This window comes from Rissa tridactyla, chromosome 7 (genome assembly GCF_028500815.1).
Source record: "Rissa tridactyla isolate bRisTri1 chromosome 7, bRisTri1.patW.cur.20221130, whole genome shotgun sequence".
NCBI classification, from domain to species: domain Eukaryota; kingdom Metazoa; phylum Chordata; class Aves; order Charadriiformes; family Laridae; genus Rissa; species Rissa tridactyla.
In genome coordinates this window covers 31,463,914-31,488,164 of record NC_071472.1, presented here as the reverse complement: position 1 = coordinate 31,488,164, position 24,251 = coordinate 31,463,914, and the positions used below count along the sequence as shown (strand labels likewise).

General features: G+C 39.4%; 2 protein-coding genes across 2 annotated transcripts; one reads left to right on the top strand and one right to left on the bottom strand.

The window, feature by feature from the left end:
- Positions 1-475: 475 nt before the first annotated feature.
- On the bottom strand, positions 476-13,319 carry FASTKD2 (FAST kinase domains 2). Its single transcript, XM_054209365.1, has 12 exons — positions 13,224-13,319; positions 11,765-12,555; positions 11,249-11,352; positions 9,628-9,736; positions 7,980-8,103; positions 5,586-5,725; positions 5,107-5,279; positions 4,569-4,732; positions 3,351-3,572; positions 2,281-2,365; positions 1,085-1,199; positions 476-623 (listed from the first exon to the last, which is right to left on the bottom strand). The coding sequence occupies exons 2-12, from the start codon at positions 12,446-12,448 to the stop codon at positions 504-506; spliced, it is 2,040 nt and encodes a 679-aa protein (XP_054065340.1). The 5' UTR covers positions 12,449-12,555; positions 13,224-13,319; the 3' UTR covers positions 476-503.
- MDH1B (malate dehydrogenase 1B) lies at positions 12,962-23,934 on the top strand. The gene is made up of 10 exons (XM_054209367.1): positions 12,962-13,430; positions 14,086-14,198; positions 15,158-15,292; positions 15,454-15,596; positions 16,265-16,767; positions 17,832-17,973; positions 18,953-19,116; positions 20,281-20,420; positions 20,923-21,007; positions 22,720-23,934. Exons 1-10 carry the CDS (start codon positions 13,409-13,411, stop codon positions 22,749-22,751), a joined length of 1,479 nt encoding a protein of 492 aa, XP_054065342.1. The 5' UTR covers positions 12,962-13,408; the 3' UTR covers positions 22,752-23,934.
- The last annotated feature ends 317 nt before the right edge of the window (positions 23,935-24,251 follow it).

The window sequence follows — 24,251 nt, the reverse complement described above, 5'->3', positions numbered from 1 at the left end:
TTCAGAAACTTTTCACATAACTTTGTATCTTTTAATATACGTCTTAGGCTGAGTTATTTACTGCTTTACCATCTGTAGTTTTGCATAAAGAACACAGTGGATGGTGGGGGGGAATCCTTCTAGTGCATATTTGTAGGCCAGGTTCCAATAGCACTTGAAATAGTTACTTCCCTTCCCTGACCCAGCTCAAGAAACAAATTTGACTTGGGGCATAGGGGAGGAGAAGCAAAGTGAAGATAAAATGAATACATTTGAAAAGCAATTCATGCCAGAATGCTTTTTGGATTAATTAAGTAGTTCCTTCCGCTAAAGAAAACCCACTCCCACTTCACCAAAGAAAACCCCCACTATCAGCAGACATTGTTCACTTTACAAACTTTTCTCAATCTGTAATACTCTGGAGTAGGCAGTTGTGTATAAAACTGCTTATCTCTTCCCTTAAAACCTTACATTAATTACACAGGAAAATGACAGATCAGGAGAACCAAAACTGTTAGTTTATTTTAATTACTATCCTGCACAGTCACTTCAGAAAAAGGGAAAGCATTTTCCGAATAAATTTTTCCTCTCAAAAATTCAACTGCATCTTCATTTGTCATTTCCTGAAACTTCCTGTTCAGGACCTGGAAGAAAGGAAAAGTGAAGGGTACATTAGTTCTACTGTCTTTAGCAAACTACCCTGTCCCACAAACCAAGCGGTCAGTGACGGGAAGGCCATAGGGAGTCACTGTATTGTGAAAACAAGTTGACTTCTATCATTTGTTCTATAAAAAACAGGGAAATAAGCCAAAGTCACATAGGTTTTTTTAGGTACAAAGCAATTAGGTAGCTTGATTTTTTTTTTTTTGGCTGAACTACGTTGATATTTATTTCACTGTAACGATAACTGGTAGCTTGTCTTTTAGAGTTCCTCTGTCTTTTCTCCCTAGTGACAACACCACTACCTTCTAAGTAGAGGTGATATACAACTACCACTCTGGAGAAGGCTCACTATTCCCAACAAGGCCTGTTCTACCAAACAAACATACTCATCACTGTGCTGATAGCAGGGCTGAAACAGAGAGAATAACAGGACTCTTCTTACCAGAATCACATGATAGCCCAGTTTATTTAGATGCCGCTTCTTCATTGCCAGCTTCCCTTGGGGATGTGTTGTACCCACACAGAAGGCAGACAGAGGAACAAAGAGAAAAGCCAATCTACAACCAAGAAGAGTAGGGAAGACTCCATTGTACAAATGCAGAATGAGCATTTTTAAAACAATGATTCAATTATGTTCTTTAACACTGCAGATTATATAGCTGTCTTTCTGGCAGGCAAAAATATCAGGACTGCACAAACTTCGTTATCCCTTTCCTTCTCCACACCTAAGTAATTTAGAACCTCTCTTCTGTGAGCTTCACACAAGTTCCAGCATCTACCCAAATACCTACAGCAGAATTAAGTCCTTAGATGTCCAGTTCTCCCGCAATGAGAAGGAAATAGATCATTCAGAATTATACATTATTTTGACAGCTTCTCCATTTACTTTGATCCTTTGCTAATATTCAGAATCAGTTACTTCCTGCCATAAATACCTACTTGGAAGGGTGAGAAAGCTGAATGCCTTGAGGCCTGACAGTTAGTTTCTGTTACACAATTCACTAGTTCTCCTTTTCCCAAAAAGCAAACTACACAAAATACATTGCTGTGCAGTGATCCAGCACACAAATGTGAAGTACTACCCAATTCTACTTAAGCATTACTTAAATGAAATATGTCCCACTTCAGTTACTGAGAGGTCACTCTTCTACACAAGACTAAATTAATCACCAAAAATGTGGATATGATGATCCTTTTTATTCAAATTATATTTCAGCAGCTGAATTAATTACCATAACGTACCATTGAGATGTACATTTTAGAAACTTAAGAGAATAACTGAACATTTAATTGGACACACAAATACTTGGAATTTTAAAACCACAATGTAGCAATTTTTTTGAAGGGATTGCAGTCATACTTCAAAACCTGTATCCATTACAACAGTATCAGATCACAGTGATGCTTCCTGCCTCTTTCTCTGAAATGTTAAATTTTAGCCTCTGTTAGAAGAAGGTAGTGAGCTGGATTAATTGTTGCTCTGAACCAGCATGGCAATTTTTGTATATCTCAGTGAGCACAAATAACAAGTTAGTTATCTACTTTGCTTCTTCAAATCAGTGAACCAAAGAAGTAACTGGATGGAATACATACAAATAAAACTAGCCTGCTAGAAAAACATGCAGTCAAAAAAGACACCTTTGAACACTTGAGTCAGTATGATCATCTGTTGCAGATACTGGGAGCACTTTCCTTCTGTCTGAATCCATTCTGATTTCAAAATCTGAAAACAAAAAACCAAAACATTTAACACCACAAGAGGTTACAACTGACGTTATTTAAACATTAATTGTCCTAATTGTTTTCAAATTCACAGTTAATTCGAAAAAGTTAACAGACAGTGCCACTGCTCTGTTTCTTATTGCTGTTCTCTAATAACTTACATATTACTGATGGCTTTTTCCTCCCTGCAACCCATATAAACAGCTATAGCTTGCACATCTCCAGAAAAAAAACCACATTTATTTTTGGAAACTGTAGTTATAACTTTATGGGAGTGAAATCATAGTTTAAAGAAAATAATCTTGATCACAGTCCATCATACCTACTCAGATTTTCCTGTAATCCGATTCCTCACTAGAAATATTTAGGAACAAAATTATTACAAATGCAGAAAAACTGGTAACCTGGGTGGCTGGCAAAAAATAAAAAAAATATCAAAATGTAAAAGAAAACAAATGTTATCAAAAGATCACCCTGCCCGTGGCAGGGCGGTTGGAACTAGACGATTTTTAGGGTTCCTTCCAACCCGAACCATTCTATGATTCTATAAAGAAGGTCATATCCACTTTCACAAATTAAAGTAGAATCCAAACCTTCAACATAGCTTCAGAAAAAAAACAAGTCAGAGAACAAAAGAAGGCTGAATCACTAATGTGATTCTGCCCTAACATGTCAACTCTCTAAAACAATTGGCCATGTTGGATTTATGTACAATTAATATCTGCTCGCTAATGCTTAACAAAAAGTCCAAAGTAGTTTTGTAAATAAGAGCAATCATAAAGTTTTAGTAAATTGACTTAAGTACTTTAACAGAAGCATCCCAGAAAGTAGATTCACCGATAAAAAACATCTGTTGTTAAAAGATCGTGTCTTCAAAGTATTACACTTTTAATCACTTGCACCCTACACAAATTTGTTACCACCTTATTATCTTGGGGATTATAAATCTACATTAAAAAGACTATGACAGTAATTTGGCTTCATACCAATATGATATTTATATGGCAGCTGAACATTTTGCTGAAACATGTTCTCATCTCCCAGAAGTTCTATCAGTGCCTCCTGAGCCTTTCTGAGATTAAGAGATACTAATGAGGAGGAATTCTCAGTCAGCACAAATGCAGGCTTTGTGAAGGAAGGGCTATCAAGTTCCACACATGCTTTCACAGCACGAATCATTACTTCCTTTTGTTCTTTGTAAAGATCATCTGAAAAAGGATACAAAAAATATTTCATCCAATGTATCATCTCACAGAATTTCTCATTTTATTATCATTTATAGCCTGTTCTGTCAGAGCAAATGAATTTCAATACAGAAATCAAAACCCAATTGTTTTTTCACTGAATATTATTGAGTATCTTCAATATATTGTTAAATATACACCATTGATTCACTAATTATAAAGTCTACAGCTGGGTCCGCCTATTTATCCAGTCTTTCCCCTCTACTGTACACAGCTCTGTGCATGCTACCAGTTATTACAGGTGACTTAAGGAGAACATGGAATGAGAAAGCATGCATAATGCAAAATTCGGACAACTAGAAGGCTATTTATAAAACAAAGAAGGGATATCAGACTTGGCCATAATTTTGAAACTGTACTTTAAGAGTACTAAAGCTGCACAAACTCTAAGTAGTTACAGCTTTACAGCTTTCAGGTCCAGTTACAGCAGTCTCAACAGCAAGACACCGTGTTTTACTCTACACTGAATTTCTACTCCGCTGAACCACTCTACTGGCTGTAGCGAATTGTAATGTGGAAACCAAATTCTACTATAAACCATTCCAAGGTCCTCATTATAACTCAGAGCAGTCAAAAAACCTTTTACTCATGATTCCAGGTACTAAAGTTGGTGTACAAAGCTTAAGACTTCCTGAGTTTTTAAAAATGCTTGAGCATCTGTCGAAGATAGAACCCCTGGCTCTCACACATTTCTACCACTTCCACAAATCTCATATTCACGTCTCTCCACATGCACACATACCACTCAACTGTATACAATACAATAATCCTGATGCCCTAGTGCAGAAACAGATCACTCAGATCACCATGACTACATTAGCTTTGTCTTGAGGACTTCAAATTTAGTATTAATCAAGTTTCCATTCTTTGATTTCTGAACTTCTAACACAACTACAACAAATTATTTACAGACACAGACTATCCCTTTTAAAACAAGAACATGACAAAGTAAGGCCTGACCTGACAGTAGAAGTTCATCCCTGCTGTCCTTTTGCAGCAGCTCATCAAGTGCACGGCGAGGAAGATATCCTAACATGCAAAGTGAATACACTGCCTTCAGCAGTTCTGTGTTGGAAATCTGAGGGAGGTACTCATTCAAGCAGTTATGAAGAGTCTCAAAAAACCTTTTCCAAAAGCAGAAGAAAAGTATCTAAGTACACAAATAAGGCTATATAAAACCCAGATTCCAAACAAAAATACAAGTTAAAATCTCTATTATCTTGTATAATCATATGTTGTGTAATCTAGCATTAGCTTTTGATTCCTCTTTGAGGATACAGCTACCTATCAACAGATTTAGTAGCCTGGTCAGTCCGTTTTCAATTACGGAGAAAAATTCCTATGTAGAAAAAATGTGAAAAGACACAGCAAATTTATCTTACAGATTAATAAAACAGGGTTATGAACTCTTTCACAACTTAAATCAAACACTAGTTGCTGTACATTACTCTATAACGACTACATAACATATTATCAGGCATTTTAAACGAAAACCTACAGATGCTTTTGGCCTCTGGGAATATAGTTGAGTCGTGAATATACTCGGAGAACAATCAAAAGGTTTTTCAAGTTGAGGAATTCAGGGTCTTCTGTCACCTTCTCAGCAAAAACATCCATCAGCTCACTAGGCTGAAAGCCAAGTGTCTCGAAGGCAGAAAGAAACAGCATAATCTAAAAGAAAAGATGGTTTTATAAGGCCAAGAAAGCCAGTAAAGTGAATCCTACCTGTTGATTTCATAAAAAGCATTTTTAATGAAAGCAAATTTTTCAAACCATAACACCCCTTTTATTTTTTATTTCTTTATTCATCAATAAATAGAAGAGCATTTAAAAAAATTTAACTGTATCAACTTCATCAGATTGGTATTCCTAATAAATCTGTTCTCCAAAGATCAAACACAAACACAAAGAAACGTAAGATGGAAAGCACCAGATACTCTACTAGTGCCACTATCAATTATGGGATCTCAAACTCACCTGTCTTTTGTCCCAAAGGCAGGCAGTGGAATTAACATAGTCTGCTACTGCTGAAAATAATTTTACATTACGGTACTGGAGACTGTAGCAAGCTTCCAGAATGAGAATTAAGTGCCGAAATGAAACATCGTGGACATTCTCTATAACAGAAGAGCAAAAAAGGACAAATGATACAAAGCAACTGTAGGTTGGAGACTCTGTGGGATCAGTTTGGCTAAGTTTAGAGGAGGGGGGGGAAAAATCAGATAAGGAACCGTGGAACACACTGAGACTAGCTAGGCAAAGTCAACTCAGCTAAAACACATGAAGAAACTGAGAGGCAGAAGAAACCAAACTGAGTCAGGATCAGGCTAGAAGGGATAAGTCAGCAAAAAGGGACAAATTAACAAAAGAAGGAAGAAGGTTGTGTTCCCAGAACATCATCTGTTCCAGGATTCTTGATTTTCAGCACCTCCCCGCACTCAGCACAGAAACCCTCAGGGCTAGCCTCTTTAGTATTGATTGAGCTTTTGGGCTGTCCACTTCACCATGCCAGCTGAGGGAGTAACAAAGACGTGGATCTAAAGCTGCTGATTAATCAGATATTAGCACACGATTAAATTTACATTTTTTTCACCATTTGGTTTTACAAAATGGCAAGAAACCACACATATGAATCTATGTCTAGAAAGCACTAAAGGCTGTCAAGCACTAAAGCATTAGTGTACACCATACTGGAAAACATGGAACCATAACATAACCTCCTGGCATTATCAGCGTGACGACACAGATTGAGTGCCAGATGACAAAAGACTTCTGCACAGGACTGCTGCTTCATTTGCTACACAAGATGGACCTACTCCTGAGATCAAAGATGAAGAACAATGCTCCCTCTTGAACATCCCACTTTGTTTGATGCAACGAGGGGCATACACGTCATAAGACGGTGACTGCAAGAGAAAAGAGCATAGTTACTGTAGTAAGATCAGCACCCACCGAAACTAGACTTTATCTTTTCGTCTTCCAGTGGACTCAAGAGGATAGCAGGAAAACAACTGAATTTAACTCCTCTGAGTTGTGATCAGTAATTTTCCAGGCTCAGCATAAAACACTGTTACCTCATTTCTTGAAGTGCTGAGTGCTGACAACTGCAATGGAAGCCAATGAGAGCTGTGCATCAAATAAAGTGGTTTGTAATGCTAGGTATTCTTAAAGAAAATAGGCTAACAAAATCTTGTATTACTGGACACTTTGACCTTAATCTCTCTCTTCTGCCCAATTAGAAAATTAATATCACCAGTGAGTCATTCTCTCGCTGCTACAAAAATTAACTCAATAAGTACCTATGAAGTACACAGTTATTACAATTCTGGTCAGGTCCCCAGATATGGGAGAGGAGATATGAGAGCAACAGCACAAGACCTGGAAAACCTGCTGGTGAATTCCTTTGCCCCATGGGCCCCAAAGCATGCCCGTCCCTCCTCTTCCTATTCTATCTCCAGCCTCTGGTAGGGAGGTTCATATCTGTCCAGAAACTAATCACTCTGCCCCCAGAGCATCATTTGCATGATGTGCAGCCGTTAAGTCCTGAGAACATGCACTAAAAAATGCAGAAAATGTACTGAGTAGCTGCTCATTCTGTGTGCGCCATCTAGCCTGTGTCCTGAGTGCGGTGAAAGTCCTATGGGAGAAGCCGGTATGTGTAATTAAAGACCGTGTCCAAACACATATGAACAACCACGACAAATAAAGGCTGTACAAGCAGCCCAAACACTCCTGGTTCATTTATGTTAAGAACGCTATTTTGTTATCTTAATCTTTTTTTAGACACAAATTCACACGTATTTTAACTGTGAATGAATACATACTGGCCACATGTACTTAAGATATGTATTGTAAAGGTATGGAGATAGGTGAAAGCATTAGCTTTCATTAAATTCTTTTCTGGACTGCAGCATGAGTTATTAAGCAGCACTCAATAATTAAATCCAGTTAATCAGGGAAACACTATGTTCCCTTTAGTTTATCAACAAATCACAGTAAGTCACACTAAGCCACCGAACCACAAACCTGTCCACTTCGAATTCAGATTTGTTTTAAAAGTTTATCTGAAATCTATTTTTTCTTGCTAGAATTCAATTCTTTTTCCTAAATTCTGCATACACAAAAATGTAAAGAAAAATATCTAATTCAGGTAAATGTTAAGAAGGGCAGAGATGCCAAGAGCTATTTGCTTTCATTATCGATCAGTAATTTTCTGTCTTGCTGATTGTCAAATGGCTCCACATTACTACAATATCCTGTAAAACGAAGATGTTTCCCAAGTTTTAAAGGAAATCAGAAAAGGGAGATGAGACAATAGTTAGGAAGAATTTGGTATAAGGAAGGGAAATATAATAAACATATTTTTCTTACCCTGGATCTTTTTACTGCAGGCATTCAGGATTGGAATGGAACAATAATTCATTGCAACAAGAGCCAAAAACATGCGCAGCGCATTCGGGAAAGTCAGATGGTCTATCTCTTTCAAAACTGCCATCTAAAGTGAATTAGAGTTTATTAAATCCTTCATTCTTCAGGTATATGATCACTGCTTTCTGGTAACGGCATTTTCACCAAAACTTACCCAAATTCCTTAGCCTGTTCAAACTTATATGAAAGAAACAGGAGCAACAAATAGCAAAAGCATAAAGTAACCACTCTCAATTTCTTAACACACAATTATAACAGATCAAGTGTTCTAGAGCTGTGTCACTATGCAAGTTCCCAGCAATTTGCCTTTATATGGTTTTTTTTAAAAAAAGAATTCTCAGTAAAGCTCATTTTCAACTACTGTGAATATGTATCTTCTATCAACTCTTTAAAAAGCAGCAGAAATTTAATTGGCACAGCTGACTTACTTAATAGTACTCCAATTACTGTTTTGTATGTGTGTGAAAGCTGTAAGCCTTCAAAGTGATCCAACAGCACGCCGAGTGGCGTACAGCTGCAAATGTGGACTGAGGAACAGAAGGTCAGCTCTGATGCCGCAAGAGAGACTTCATTTATCAAGGCAGTAATTAGATTGGTATAAATGACAGTAAAAATGAGACTACAAAGTATATTGGCTATTAAAATATAATATCCTTATTGCATGCATATCAAAGGTTAAATACAAAATACGTCTACAATAGAAATTACACAGTATTAAAAATAGCACCCTGTAGGCTTAGAAAATTAAGAGCTCCCTTCAGTTAACAAGTGGAAATGTTACTTTCCTCTCAGTTTCATATTCCACCATATTTTCAGCCAGTTTCCCACCATCTTGTAAAAAGTGTTACCTTGTCCAAGGTTTTATGATTTACTTATATCTAACACACGAGCCCCCTGCACTGTTCTATTCTTGCCCAATTTCCCATCAGTGGTATCTTCCTTCACTTCCTCATTAATGCTATTACAAACTCAGAGCCCTTCAGCTATGTGATGAAAACACTAGCAGGCCCTGTTTGAAAGGTTTCAAAAAGCGTCTTTAAACCAGGGGACAAAACCCAGTACATCGTGCCATAAAATCTGCAGCCTGCTCCCTACCACTGTATTTCCCAGGGGACCTTTCAGATACACAGAAAGGTAAGGCCATGAGGTAGGTGAGTTCTCCTGGCATCTCACTCCCATCGGTCCTCTAGCCCCATGCTATTATTGGACACAGCCCCGTCACAGACTACTTCTGTCTTCTCATCCTCCAGCCACAAGCTGGGCAAGGGAATCAGGGACCAGCCTGCAACTGCTTCTATGAAATACCATGCGACCAACCCAAACAAGAGGTGACGGCACTGCTATTTTCCTGCCTCAATTCCTTTTGTACCATCTCCATTGCTTTCTGCCCCCTTTCATGGTGGGATATTCCCAGCCCTCTAATTTAAGTTTTTCCTACAGATATAGCTGGACTATGATTCATGTAGCAAACGCAGTTAACCTTTCTATTATATTTTCTCTTTGAGTGCCTGGAAAGAACCATACACAATTTATAAACAATGCAAGAGCACAGGCTTTGTGGAAATAAAAATAAGCCTCCAACTAAATTTACCTCTAATTTCTTTTTCAGAAAGACTGGAACATCTTTTCCCAAGCATTTCATCAGGTTTTGCAGTATAAAGATGTCTCTGATACTTGGAATGCGCTGCTCCACTAGTAACCTGATGAAGAAACACACACAAAGCCTTGAGCTAAAGAGAGGAACCGTTTACTAGAGCTTTCCTCATTTCAGCAGAAACAGGTCGGTACCCCCATTCTCCCTCACTGATGTACACCCGACTTAAAGTTGTAATTCCCTTCTCCTCTCCCACCTCTTTTTTGAAAGGCTGGCATAAGTCTACATGATGTAGCTGCAGCACAGATATTTTGCACGTGTAAATAGTTATATATACTTTCTTAATGTTATCCTGATAGATGAGTGTTGTTGCTGATACACTAACAGCAGGGGCACCTGACCAGACGGCACATGTGACTGTAGACGTGAGTGCTGTTAAGCCTCAAGGAATTAACACTCTTCTGCAGAAAAAAAAAAAATTTGCACATTTTTATCGTAGAATCATGTATGTGCAGGCAATTTCTGAAACAGCCAAGAAACCTGGGGACAGATCCTGACAACAACTTGGTGCAAGTGAGGGAAAAATCAAACAAGCAGTGCTTTGGGCTGCAGGAATGGAAAGGAATATCATAACACAGAGGGAGCACAAGCACAAGATGAAGGAGTTCTGCATTCCCAGCACCTCCTTTTCTGGCTCAGAGGGAGTATTGTAATTGTTATGTCTGAATCACCCTTAAATATACGTGCACAGCTACAAAAATATGAAGTGTCACTTTCTAAGGCACCCCTCTGAAATTCAACCCTGCAGATGCAGCTTCCTGCAAACGGGCAAGAGCTCCAGACATCCAGAGAGAGAAAGAACTGTAGATGGATCTCCTGCTTTCTACCAACTTACATGAACTGTGTAACTGTGCTTCCAGGAGAACCTGGTTTTTGTGTATCACTAACACATCCACCTTCTCAAAGCAGGACGTGACACAGGATCAAAAGCCCTAATCCATGGCAAGTTTTGTGACAGCCTCAGTAAAAACAATGTCATGGGAGTGAGCAGATTGGTTACCCACATAAATCTCAATGGCCCAGAAAAGAATCGCTACAGCCAAAGAAGTTATTCTGATATAGCACTACACAGGTGGCCTTCCTGGATGCACACATAAAGTCTAAACTTGTCTTAATTTTAATTTTTACTTACTAAATTAAAAGAAAATATTCCCTGGCTGTTAAACACCATTTTTCATCATGACAAATCAAACTACTTCACAAGTTAAGCTAGTCTCATTAACTCTTTTCTACACATGGATAAAACAGAGGCATAGATATGCAAAGCGAGTGACTTATCAACATCAAAAAAAACCCACAGTGGTGGCGCTGTGGTCAGAATATGAATCCCCTACAGAGCAGTCTTAGCACCCTCTGCCATTGGAAGCCTTTCTGCTTGAAACTGCAAAGACAATGCCAAAAATCACTGTCTTGTACAGCTGTTATCTCATGTTATCATTTAAGTCCTAAAACCACAGTATGTATTTTATGCCCAAACACTTCCTCCATGATTTCTAAAAGACATATATTCAAACAACATTTAAATATGAAGAACATGTGAAAGATTTATTTTTCTCACTGTAATCCAGCTTGAAGAGCGCTCACATTCTTGTCTTTATCCAGCCCTGCTAAAGTAGTTGCCAAAACTGAGATACATCGGTTATCAAGTTGATTGAGTTTCTCCTGTTAAAGAGTTTTCACGTCAGATTACTTCAGACCAGTAACAGTTTCAGAAAAGAAAAACTGACCACTCTTAACCTGTACGTGCCATCTTCTCTTCTCCCCAGAAGTCAATTCATAAACTTCAATTCTGCAGTGGCCTACAAGGTCTCACATCAGTCAAATTTAGTTGATTTGAAAAGGGTAATGACTTTTGAGATTTCTCCTCTCTGCTAAATCTGTCTGAAATCAGGCAGTAGTTTCAAAAATGAAGGAAATTGGAAGTACACACAAATTAACCATGGGAGCCCTCTTGCCATAGAACATCAGACAAAAACAGGAAAGTAACCCAACTCTCTCTGATGTTGCACAGACTCCCAGAACTAGCCCCAAGGTTTCAGCCCAAAGTCAGGAAAAGAGGGATTTTGATACTTACTTGGCACACCCTCACCAAAGTCTGGACTAGGAGAGTGTTCTGAGGAACACCTAGGTTCACCACAGCATGCAGACTGAATACCAGGTCACCTCGTGTCATCCTTCTGGCATCCCGCAGCAGCTGCTGACAAAGCTTGACAAAAGTTGGGTGCTCAAAGATTAGCTGCTTCTCATAACGCTGCTGGTCTTCGGACAGGTGTTTGAAGAGCTTCCATATCATAGTTAAAGAGTTTGTGAAGTGTTTAATGGAAACAGCAGACTCTGCAGCCAAGTCGAGCACATCGCAAGGACAGGTACATTTCCGGAGACTATCAAAGAACGGTCCACTATGATCCATTACACGCTTCTCTTTGAAACTCCCAGAATCATCCACCTTTTCAAGTTCCAAGGAGCTGTGGGGAACCTGCTCACTCACCAAAGCCTCTGTACTCTTCTCTGGTTGCATTTTAGCACCTGTGCTAAAAACATCTATCTTTTGAGACAGAAATCGAAGAGATGATCCATGCAGAGAAGGAGAAATATTTAAAAATAATTTCCTGAAGTTCACATTTTCCAGGGGATCCCTGTATCTGCCAGTCCATAAAATGTGTTTTCTTGTTGTGGCTGAAGATTTGGGAGTGAGCACAGAATTGCACCTATGAATGCATCTAACAGTATATAACAAATAACTTATTTTATTTTTCATTTTTGCTAATGTCTCATGAGCAGATTTGAAATGCCAAATCAAAGTAAGGGATCCAATGAAATTCTACAGTGGAAACAGTGACGGATAAACTGCTTATGATCACTTATCTGTAAAAACAATTGAAAATGATGGATTAGTTACCAGCCTTTCAGTTCCCGAAGTTTCAATTTCCATATCTATACACATCTTACACAGGAGGGGGAAAAAAAAAAAAAAAGGAAAACAACCGCTGGAAAATTATTTGCAGAGGGACTTTTATTGGGTCTCCTACGTTTTAGTCAAAGCTCTCAACACAAGGCTAACTCATCCTGGGTTGTCAACTCTTTTCCTCTTTGCTATTTTAACCAAAACCTATGCCGGGAGGGAGAGCCTTTTTCTCACGGGCGTTTCTCTGAGCAGACCCGTCTCCTGGCAGGGCTCCGGTGGGTCACTGCCAACCGCCGGCTCCGGTTAACAGAACCCTGCCCGGCTACATCTAGCCTCTCCCGGCCTCCCTGCCGCCACCCCCCGGGGCGGGGGCACCCGGCGAAGCAAAGCCTCTCCGTTTCTGCAGGCGCTGGGAGCGCTGCCCGGGGTGGGGCGCGGTACCGGCGGCGCAGGCCCGCGGCCTGGCGCCAAGAGGACACGGGCCTTTCAGCGGCTCCGCACCGGCTCGATACACCTGAGCGCAACGGCGGGGGATCCCGCCGGGCCGGGCCGCCCGCTTCAGCCGGGCCGGGCCGAGATGGGACAGGCGGACGGCGCACCGGCCCCGCCGCCGCCCGGTAGCCGTTACCTCTCACGCGGCGGCGCCATGACACCGTGGGTCGTTCCCCCTCGCCGCCTTCTCCGCGCGCTCTCGGCGGGCCTCGCGAGAGGGACGGGACGGGACGGGACGGGACGGGCCGGTCCGAGGGACAAACCGCCACCGCGGCGCGTTGCTGCGCAACGCCGGAGCGACCGTTGGAGGGTGCCGCGCGCATGGCCAAGCTGGTGGTGGCGGGTGAGGCGCGGCGGCGGCCGCTCGTCTCCGCGGGCTTCGAAACTTGCCGTTCTTGTCGCCTCGCTGGAGAGCGGTGTCTGTACGGCAACCTGCCTCAGCCGGTTCCGAGTCAGCCCGCTCCCCTTCTTACCCCGGCGGTGAGGCTCCTGCCGCTCTCTGCTGGGGTGTTCCGCCCTCGCGGGTGGCCTTCTCAGCCCCTTAAGCCCTGGTTGAAGAGACCGTTTCACCTCAGAAATTATCCTTTCTTTGCTGGCTCATATGCTTGTCCTGTTACTTTCTGGGAACTCCCGGGATGCTGGTTACATAAGACTCGGTTTTTAACTGGAACGGTTGCTTTGTGTAATTCCCTCATTTTGCACACACTGATGTGTGAGTTGTGAAGCACCTTTTAATTATGTATTGAGAGGAAAGAGTAACGTTTAAGTGTTATCAAATGTGAAAAAAATATTAAAGCCTTTTGTCAGGGATGTTTATGTTAGCAGGGGCTTCGTGACATTTGTGAAATGAATGGATGGGAACACAGATGATCTCCTATCACTTGGAGAGAACTCTTGGAACAGTTAGTTGGAACAATTAAAAAGCGTTTGGCCTGTTAAGCCCTTATCAATCAATGTCATGAAATCTTCCATTTGTGGTGGTGTCGCTGTGTTCACAGGTAAGGCGAACTGCCCTTACTATGCCAAAGCTGAACTGCTGGCTGACTACCTCCAGGCTAACTTGCCAGACTTCAGGGTTCACAAGATCACTCAGCACCCTGACAAATGGGAGGTAAGGGATCGTAAATCAAGTTGTTGGTAGATGCCCCAGTGCTCTAGAAAGCTACAAATGTGCTTATCTCTAGTATGTCTCTCCTCCTCCTGTATTTCAGTTTTGGTGGGTAAAGGTGCTGCAGAAGCAGCTTTGGCTAGGAGAGCCAGCCAGAGAAAAGGTTTGAATGTTGTGAGAGACTGGCATTCTCGTGAGTCTTACCGCAGAAGATGGGCACAAAATGTGAGCCAGCCTAAAGCTGTATTTTGTCAGTAACAAGTTCAAGTTTATTATTTTTTTATTATGTATAAATGGCTGCTCAGCCTGTAAAGCTTTTGCACACTGTGATTGCATATGCCTTTAGAGTTGTTACTTGTCGAGAACATTTCTGGCATTAGGGCGTTTGAATTACAATGGAAGTATGAAATTAAATGTCACATATTTGTTTACAATGTGGATGGGCCTTTCTGAATGCTTTAGCTGTAGACATGTTGCCGTGTCTACACTGTAGTCCCTATAAGGAACTGATGAAAAAACGCAATATTACTTCATGAGATAGACAGTACTATGATGTTTATTACCTCATATTTTGCTTGAAACCTCAACCAAGTAACTCAAAGAGTTAAACCAACAGCAATTAACCTCTGCAGCTTGCTTACCTTCTGCAGATAAATAGGAATCCTCAGATTACTTGCTGCTTCACAACATTGCTGTCTTCAGTATCACTAAGAAAATTGAGCAAAATTACAGCAATAAAATCAAGCAGAAGTAAGACTTGCGCTTTTGCTGAAGTATCACAGTATATCACCATGCCTTGCTTTGTGTTATTGCCCCATTTTGCGCACACTGATACCTTAGTTGTGAATCACCTTGTAAGTATGTATTGAGAGGAAATAATAAGAATGTTTATAGTTGTAACATTTAAGTGTTATCAAATGGGAAGAAGTATTAAAACCTTTTGGTGGGATTGTTTACATTAGCAGTGGCTTCATGACATTTGTGAAACAAATGGATGGGAACACAGACAATCTCCTATAATTTGGAGAGAACTTTTGGACCGTGGAGGGAAGGGCCTGCTTCTGGGAGGAGTTAATGATTTCCTGGAATATGCTCAGGTAATGAGTTGCCTCTAATCTGTAAACCCATATTTTACGTTTTCTTATAACATTGTTGTTCTTTATACCTTCTTCAAATGTAAAGTAAAGCTATCCTTTCTGGTGTTACCTTGCTGTATTTGGGTTGTCATTTGATTAGAGATCGTCCTTTTTGTTCTTAGCACTATTACGGCATCACCTCAATGATGTTGAGTGAGGAAATGTTAGACATTGCTGAGGAAAACCTGCAGGCATATATTGAAATTGAAAAAGAGGAGGAAGAGATTAAAAGTCTTATCAAGCCTTTGCAGATCTGGATCACCAGGTGAGAGTAAAAAGAATATCTGTGATTCAGAGGAATGCACCTTTTCCTATCATATATAACAGGTGTAACCATCTGAAGCTATACATGAATCCCTGTAATTTGATGATTTGAACTAGGTTCTTGCACCCCTCACTATGAGCATTCAGTATATAATTTAGAAATTATTTCTAGTTTTGTTACATTTTGCACCAGTTTAAGTGAGGGATGCGAACAGGCAACATTTAGACCCCAGTCACCCTAGGGAAAAGCAAGTATTTACAAAATAAGCTAGGCATTTTTTAGTGCAACTATCTTGCATTAAATGTTTTTGGAAATATTTAAATAAGTAAAGAGTTTCTTGCAGTTCTAGCTCTAGAAATTTCTTTATTTGTGGTAGTATTAACAGAGCACCTTAAAAAAAATTGTGGTTCTTTAAAGACACCAACTTTTAAGTGACAGTATCAACTGAAATGTATAGGATGGAAAAACTTTCAAATGAAAGGAGGACCCAACTGTTTTAATTTTTAACTTGTTAAAATGACAGAAAGAGCAATAAAGGACCTAAGCTAATGGTCTATTTAAATATAATCAAATACAAAAGAAAGATCTTTGTGTTTATTTATGTAATATTTCCAAACAAGCAGTGGTTAGTAGTGAACTGTAATTTTTCTATACCCTTCTCTTATCAGTGCATCAGCTCCAATCTGTTATCAGCTGATCCCTCTGTTGGCAAATGGAGAAGTGTTTGGGATGACCACAGATATAAGTATCCATTTGCTTGACTCTGACCAGTTTAAGGAAGTTCTTTGTGGTATTGTAATGGAAGCTGAAGACATGGCATTCCCACTCCTCCACAGTATTTCAGCGCACACTGAAATAGATGAGGCTTTTATTCAAGCTGATATTATCATTGTTCTTGATGATGTCCTCTTAAACTGTGAAGTCCAGTCCGTTGGGAACTACATCAGAGAAGTGAGTGACATTTGTCAAGTGTACGCTCCCCTGATTGAGAAGAATGCCAAGAGTGAGGTCAGAGTAATTTCATCAGGAAAAACCTTCGTAAACCTTAAGGCGATGATGATTATGACATATGGCCCATCCATTAAGACTGAAAATGTCATTGCCGTTGCGACATCCTGGGAAAGCGCAGCTAAAGCCACACTGGCCAGGAAGCTGAATACGAATGCAGCAGGTGAATATTTATTTGTGTTCTGGTAGCATTTGGGGAATTCAGTGGATGGACACCTTTAAGAGTACATATACATTGCAGAACACAGTTGATGAGCATGCAGAAGTGCAAGCACAGCAGTGCACCCACTGAACTGCATGGCTGTACAGAATGCCAGGGTGTGACTAGCAGGTACTACTCTTCTCTGTGCTTACCACCATCAGGATCTGTGCCTGATGCCATGAATGTCAATTCTTTTGCTAACTGTTGGACGCAGCCCTGCTATTCTGATGTGTATTTCATGCTGGAAATACACTAAGAAGGATGGAGCTGTGTTGCGGATCAGGAACTAGGACTTCAAGATTGCATTTGCACTCTGCAGCGCATTGTTATTTTGGAGACACACCAACTAGCTGTGAATAAACATGACAACATACTGCTGTGCAGGTAATGAGCGTATAGTAGAACTGTGCTGTAGTATTATTTCCGGGTTAATTAGCTTCCTTTCTCAGGTCATTGCACGGTTCTGCACTGCATAGCAAAGGTGTGCTCCAACAGCCTGCTCAGCATCAGGATTCTTTCAGTGTTGCAGGGGCAGGAACTGGTCATCAATAACAAGTCTAGACATTTTGGAGCCTAATAAAATAAAATAAGTTAATAGGCCAAACAGTCTCTCAGCAGATTATTTGGAAATTCTTTTTGCACCAAAGCAGTTAGGGTTTTTTAAAATGTTTTTTTACTGTTAGGCATTCTATATTTGCATGTACAGGATTTTAAAAGGAACATTGCTGTATGTTTGCAATATGATTTTTTGTTGTTTTTAACACATAAGTATTTACTAGGTTTTGTCTTATGCACAATAAAATGATATAAATTAAAATTCCTTTTTCAGCTTGTGATGAAGTTTCATATGTTATGGAGAATCTTGTTGCATTTTTCAGATCAAATCATTTCTGCTATCAAGGCAGGACACTGAGTTGAAGAATAATTCATCTTGAAAGGGACTTCTGAAAGTCATCTAGTCCAGCCTACACTGTGAAAGTATTTGTCTATCTCTTCATTAATCTATGTATTTTCCTCTGTTACAGGAGTTAAAGATGTGATTGTTTGGGGCAATATTACTGGCTGTAACTACATTGATTTGTCACATGCAAAACTTTATGGGTATAACTGTGCTATTTGGGGCCCAGCTAATTTTCCACGTCCTGTGTTGAATATGATTTATGATAGGTACAGTACAGATTTATTTTTTTAAAGTAAAACTAAATAACTGCTTTCAATCCATGTTTATCTGAACTGTTTAATAAACATCAAGGAAGGTTTTGTTTTTAGGGTTTGTCTTTACTGACTAGCGCTGTGCATAAAGGAAAACTCAAGTTGAAGTAGTCTGCAAAAGAAGTTGAGTAATTCCTAGTGCTATACATAGTTCTGGCTCTCCTGACAGCTTTGTTTATAACTGTATTTTCCTACATATTAAGTGTCTTTCTCTTCTATCGTATCATGAGCAGCCTATATAAAGTAACAGAAGTCCAGATAGTGACTTAGATGTCTAGTATGCATGAAGAAACTTTGAAATAATACTAAACGTATATATTCATCTTGAAGTACCTGAATTCCACTGAACATACGGCCTGAGCACGCAAATGTTGTCAGTTTCTCAGAAGAGACAATTTGCTAACATATGTAAGAAGGCTACCTGGCAGCTAGATAGCTTCTTGTGGAAAGAGAAGTAGCAGAGAAAGGATGGGTGCAGGGAGAGGGCAGCAGATACGGCATACACTCAGGCCTGGCTATATGGAGCTCCCACTCTGGTCTAAACCTAGCATTTACTGGACAGCAGACATTTCGTTTGTTCTGTACTTGTACTGTGCCTAGCACAGGGGGGTTTAGTTCATGCTGGGTTCTTACATAAGACGTCAATACATATAAATAATAATAATCATCATCATCATAGAGGTTATGACTTGAGTAAATGACCTAACTTTGATAGGTTAAGTAGTGCTCGTTGTTACCTTTTGAGCCACTTTTTGTTCAATGCTATTTTTTCTGTCTTTAAGTGCCTTGCCTTCAGCAGTGAAGTTTGAATAAGTTTCAACTATTTTCTTCCCTCAGGTTTAGTTCTTTTTTGCTTTAGAAAAATACTCTTCCTGCAGTCATCTTAGTTTTTGATTCCTTCTTTTTTTTTTCTTCCTTTTTTTTTTATTGATAGTGAACGGATACATTCAGAATTTCTATCTGCACAGAATTCACTGAATTCCCGGGTCAGTCATTGTGTAGGAATGTTACCTGCTCATGCAGTAGCCACTGTACTGAGATACTGGTATCATGGCTCTCCTCCTGGGGAGATCGTTTCTGTGGGAGTATTTACTGAAGGTAAATCTACTTTTGCTTCACATATTCTCTTGTAGCTTTCCCCACTATGTATAATGATATTTTTTAATCAAGATTTTTAATTTAATAAAAACTTGTAAAACAAATCATGACATGATGAGAGGCTGAGAGTTTGTTTCGGCATAAGAACCTCCAAATCTAAGCAATTTTGATCTCCAGAGCTTGTGATTTGATAATCACATCTCGTAAGCATCTCTTAGGTTTATATAGTCTTGTTGCAGATTGTCTCTTAGTCTTTTAGTCTAAATGATTTTCTGCTGTATGTGTTTTGTGCAAGGACTCTTTATAGTTCTTAGAGCATAAGCTATAAATCATGTTCTCCTTGTGTAGTTATGTGGACCAATAAACGTAATGTTTCACAACAGCCATTTAACCCTTGCATGAAAGAAAAAAATTTGAGCTTTTCCTCTTTTTAAGATGTAAAATTGTTACAGCAATTGTATTACAGCACAGGAAAGACATGGACCTGTTGGAGCAGGTCCAGAGGAGGGCTAGAAGCATGATCAGAGGGATGGAACATGTCTCCTGCGAGGACGGGCTGAGAGAGTTGAGGGTTGTTCAGCCTGGAGAAGAGAAGGCTCCAAGGAGACCTTATTGCAGCCTTTCAGTACTTAAAGGGGGCTTATAAGAAAGATGGGGACAAACTTTTTAGCAGGCCTGTTGCAATAGGACAAGGGGTAATGGTTTTAAGCTAAAAGAGGGTAGATTTAGGCTAGATATAAGGAAGAAATTCTTTACAATGAGGGTGGTAAAACACTGGCACAGGTTTCCCAGAGAGGTGGTAAGATGCTCCATCCCTGGCAACATTCAAGGTCAGGTTGGACGGGGCTCTGAACAACCCAATCTAGTTGACGATGTCCCTAGTCATTGGAGGACGGTTGGACTAGATGACCTTTAAAGGTCCCTTCCAACCCAGACTGTTCTATGATTTTATGATTCATGTACATCTAACTAAAATACAAAGTTACAGTAAGAGGGGAACTCTTTAGTCTTTGAACTGTACATAGAAAAAGGCAGTCTCTGTTTATACTAAGATCTTACAGTTGCAGACTTTTGCAAGCCTGTAGGACTTAACCTTGATACTGGTGAGGATGTGTTTTTTAATCAGAAATGATACGTTTGGATCATTTTTTCTCTCTTCTTCAGGTCAATTTTGTGTTCCTGATGGAATTGTCTTCTCTATGCCAGTGAGGTTCCAGAATGGTAACTGGAAAGTCATCACAGAATTAGAAATTAGTGAAACAACCCAAGAAGCTCTGGGACGTTTAGCCCATGAGCTGATTCAGGTGATGCTTTCTTGTATCTAATAGTATACCCATTCTGCCACCTATGGGTGGCTTGCAATATAACTCTGAATACTGAGACCTTTACTCCAAATGTTAGACATACAAACTGCACACGTGCACTTATGCGTGACAAATACCACGTGTTTTATAAGTGTTAGGTAGTATTTCTATATTAAAATGAACACATGACTGTTCTGTTGCTCAAAAAGGAGGTGAAATAAAAAAATAAGTTTACCTATGAAAGTGTAGAATTTGCACCCCTAAGTTGTGCAGGCTTTGAGCAAAACAGAAATATTAGCTTTAATTTAATGTTTTTACACTCTATGCTGCTGATGTTGATTTTGCTTGTGTGGTATTCAAAGTAGTTCTATGCCAGGAGACGTATCTTTTGGGATCCTTATGGCTGTGAGTCTGCATGAATGAAGGCCAGATTTTACTAGGATTAGTGGATGAAAAGAACGGGTGATATTAAAACTGCCTTCTTTTTTTTTTTCCCATTCAGGAAAAGCTCATTGCACTAAGGGAAATTAAAGAAATGCATCCTTATGGAGCTGATGAAATCACCAGTAAAAATTATTTGCGTGAAGGTGGGTTTTTCTCCCCACAAAAGATGAGATCAAGTTTTAAGTGAGAATTTGAGGAATGGGTTCTTATTTTATGTCCCTTTCGTTTAAAACGGATATAAAATCCTTCAGGAAGGAATATAAATAACAAGTGCTTGTCCAATGTATCCTGACTGTGCCTGGGGCATGGTGATAGGAAGAGCAAGCCTACATGGTAGCACCCTTGTTTTGATAAGTTTCTATTGTGTCATTCACAGATCATGAATATAAAAGCTGAGCATAAATAATACATTTATCATGACAAATTTTATCTTAGGGTATTAGTAAATATAAAATCTTTTTAACCCAAGTAACTTATTAGAAAAGCATTTTCAACCTATGTCCTACTATATGTTTTTGAAGCTATTCTTTACTATACTTTACTATTCTTTACTTTCTAGAAATAATGAGTTGAGTTTCTAACAGAGAAAAAAATATTGTAAATTGGAGCTCAAACTTCTCATTTTTCCATTTGTTACAGTACCAAACAGTTCCTTCAGTATCTTTAGTCTATAAGCCAGTCAGAAGAAGAAAAGGTTGAGACACCCAAAGACAGCAGGCTAAAAAAAGGAGATATTCCTACTTTCTGTAGAGAAAGTAATCTCAGTAAGTGGCAGCCACATCTGCCACTTCTTCCAGTTACAGTAGATGACAGATCTTTTAGAGATCCCTACATTATAAATTATTAAGCCATTTTGCTTTGATTTTTAATGACACACAAAGTTTATCATGACTTGATTTTTTTCAATGCACAATGATAAGAGAAATTTCAACTAATAATCTATAGAACAACTCCAATATCCCTTCCTAATATTAAGGAGCATGTGGGAAGGCTGTAGGCTACATGATTCTACCATGGCAAAACTTCCCCCGAATCCACAATGTACTTTTCCCATGCCAAATAAAACCCCCACATCTTCTCACAAATCTTTCTGTGCTGCTTTTCCTACCTATTTTGCTTTTCAAGTGCTCTATCATCTTAGATTATATAAAGGCAAGAAGAATCATTCATCAAAATAAGAACAGATGAACTTTAAAGTGTGCTTTGTTTTTGTTTTTTCACTTTTTCTCTACACTCAGCTTCTGAAATCCCTGCACTTTCCCAATGTTCTAGCCATTTCTTCTACTTTTAGGTCCTACAGGCCTTTTCCCCAGTTAGTTTTCTTTCCCCCTTCCTTCAGATTATTGCCAGTACTTTTATATAAGCACTTACCATACTATGAGCTGTCCTTCTGCATTGGGGGCAGGCTGAAGAATGGGGAAACTATTTGCAGCTTGATGTCCAGGGCCTTTTGTGAGCACATAAGCCTTTTGGTTATCCATGCTTCTTTCTCTGGAAAGGACTACAATAAGATTTTCTTGATAAATGCAGAGTTTAATTATTCCACTAATCATGACCTTGATTAACCCAGACAGGAGATTCCCATTAGATAGGAGTGTCCTCTGTCTTCTCTCTACTCGTATGGCACTGCTTTTCTGTAGAGCTGTCCCATTCCTCTTGTGGCTGCTTTGAACACTAAGCAGAGGGCCTTTCTACTGCAAGCAGCTAAATGCTTAATTGTGGCCTCCTCTTGTGACATTAGTATCGAGTGCAGAACTATTCAAGGATTACCTAGAGTGCCCCGCTTATCTCCTTGCATGCGGAAGTATTTTAGGATGTTGGCAGAAATATGTACTGTTTTTGCTTTTTTTTACAGAGGTGGAAACCTTGCCTACTGGCTCATCTTAGCCAGAGATTTCTGGAGGAGAAAATGCTGAAAATTCCTATACTAAAACATAGTTTCCATTGCTCAAAAAAACAAACTACAAAGGCTAAACATTGTCATAGCTTTTACAGTATCATCTTCCTCATCAAAAACCTGGAAATCTGTAGGCAGAAAAATATTTCAAAAACAATGTGAATGTAACATTCTTAATCTGGAGACCAAAGCAAAATTCCTGTTAACTTTAATGAGTCTGAGATTTCATTTACATCCAACCACTTATTTCTTCAGGCCGATAAACTGTTTCAAAAACATCTTTTAATGTCAAAAGCATTCATATTAAGACAATTTTGAGCAAGAATGTCACAAATAAGGTAACAGTTTTATAACTCCAGGTTCCTGTTTCAGATGTAATGAAACACAGTAAGAATGTGTATTCTTAGGCAAAATGGATTTTTAACACAAAAATTTAACTGCATGCATTTCGTTAGTGACAAGATCATTTTTCTCTCCGTGTTTTTTATTTATTTTGTGAGTTTCGTAGGGACTACTCATATGTTTTAAGTCAAACATGCAATTAATTAAATTATTGTCTAAACAGGGTTGTTGAAGCACCATTTTCACTTGCATGTCTTTGGTGTCTTAAAAGATGGAGGCTGTGTTAAATGAAGTATTATTGTACTTGCTAATTTTTTATCAGATGTGAGCATTTAAAGCGAAATAAAAAGTTTCCTGTTCTTTGAATCAGATACATATAGTTGGAATAAATTCATTATTTCTGTTCAAGTGGAGGTTCAAACTCTGAACAGGAGTAGACAACTTCTTACATGAGGAAAACAAGAGGAGTTTATTTGTTATTTATCAGCTGATGTGGACAGAATGAGGAGGGGTGTCTCACTGGTCTTAGAAAGAGGAGCTCAGAAAGCTGGGGTATCACAAGGGAGTTGGAAGAGTGTAGTTTCTTATGTGAAACGTATATGGGAGAAGCAACATTTACTGGACCTGAGATATTGTTACAAGTATCTTCATGGAAGAGTTCACATGGGAGTTGTAGAGTCAGGTGTTGTAAATCGTCTTGAAGAAAGTGGTTGGTAATCATTCATTTAATGAGGAAGTGGTCTCCAGGGAATTAGTTTCCAGTAGCATATGCGCAGAAAATTGGCCGAGTCTCTGAGGAGCGCCTGGAGGCAGATGTCTCAGGAGACCATATCAGGTAAGGATGCTACCAGTAGTCTTTATAAACTACCCGGTTTGTTCCATAGCTCCTTGTCCAAGACAGGAGAGGAAAAGTTGTCTTCTCTAATGTGTATTTACATTTGTTTTTTTCTATATGAAATATGATTTGGCGGTCTTTTACTCTTTGATTTTTTTTTTTTATTCCACCTGTGGAGAGATAGTAGTTCCAACAGACTGCAATTCAAGCACCAACACTGCCAGCTGTTAATGAGAAGGAAATGAGTTGTTTCTGCAGGCTTACCAGACTTCTGAGGCACTACCTGAAAACCACAGGCAAATAATTTCTTCTC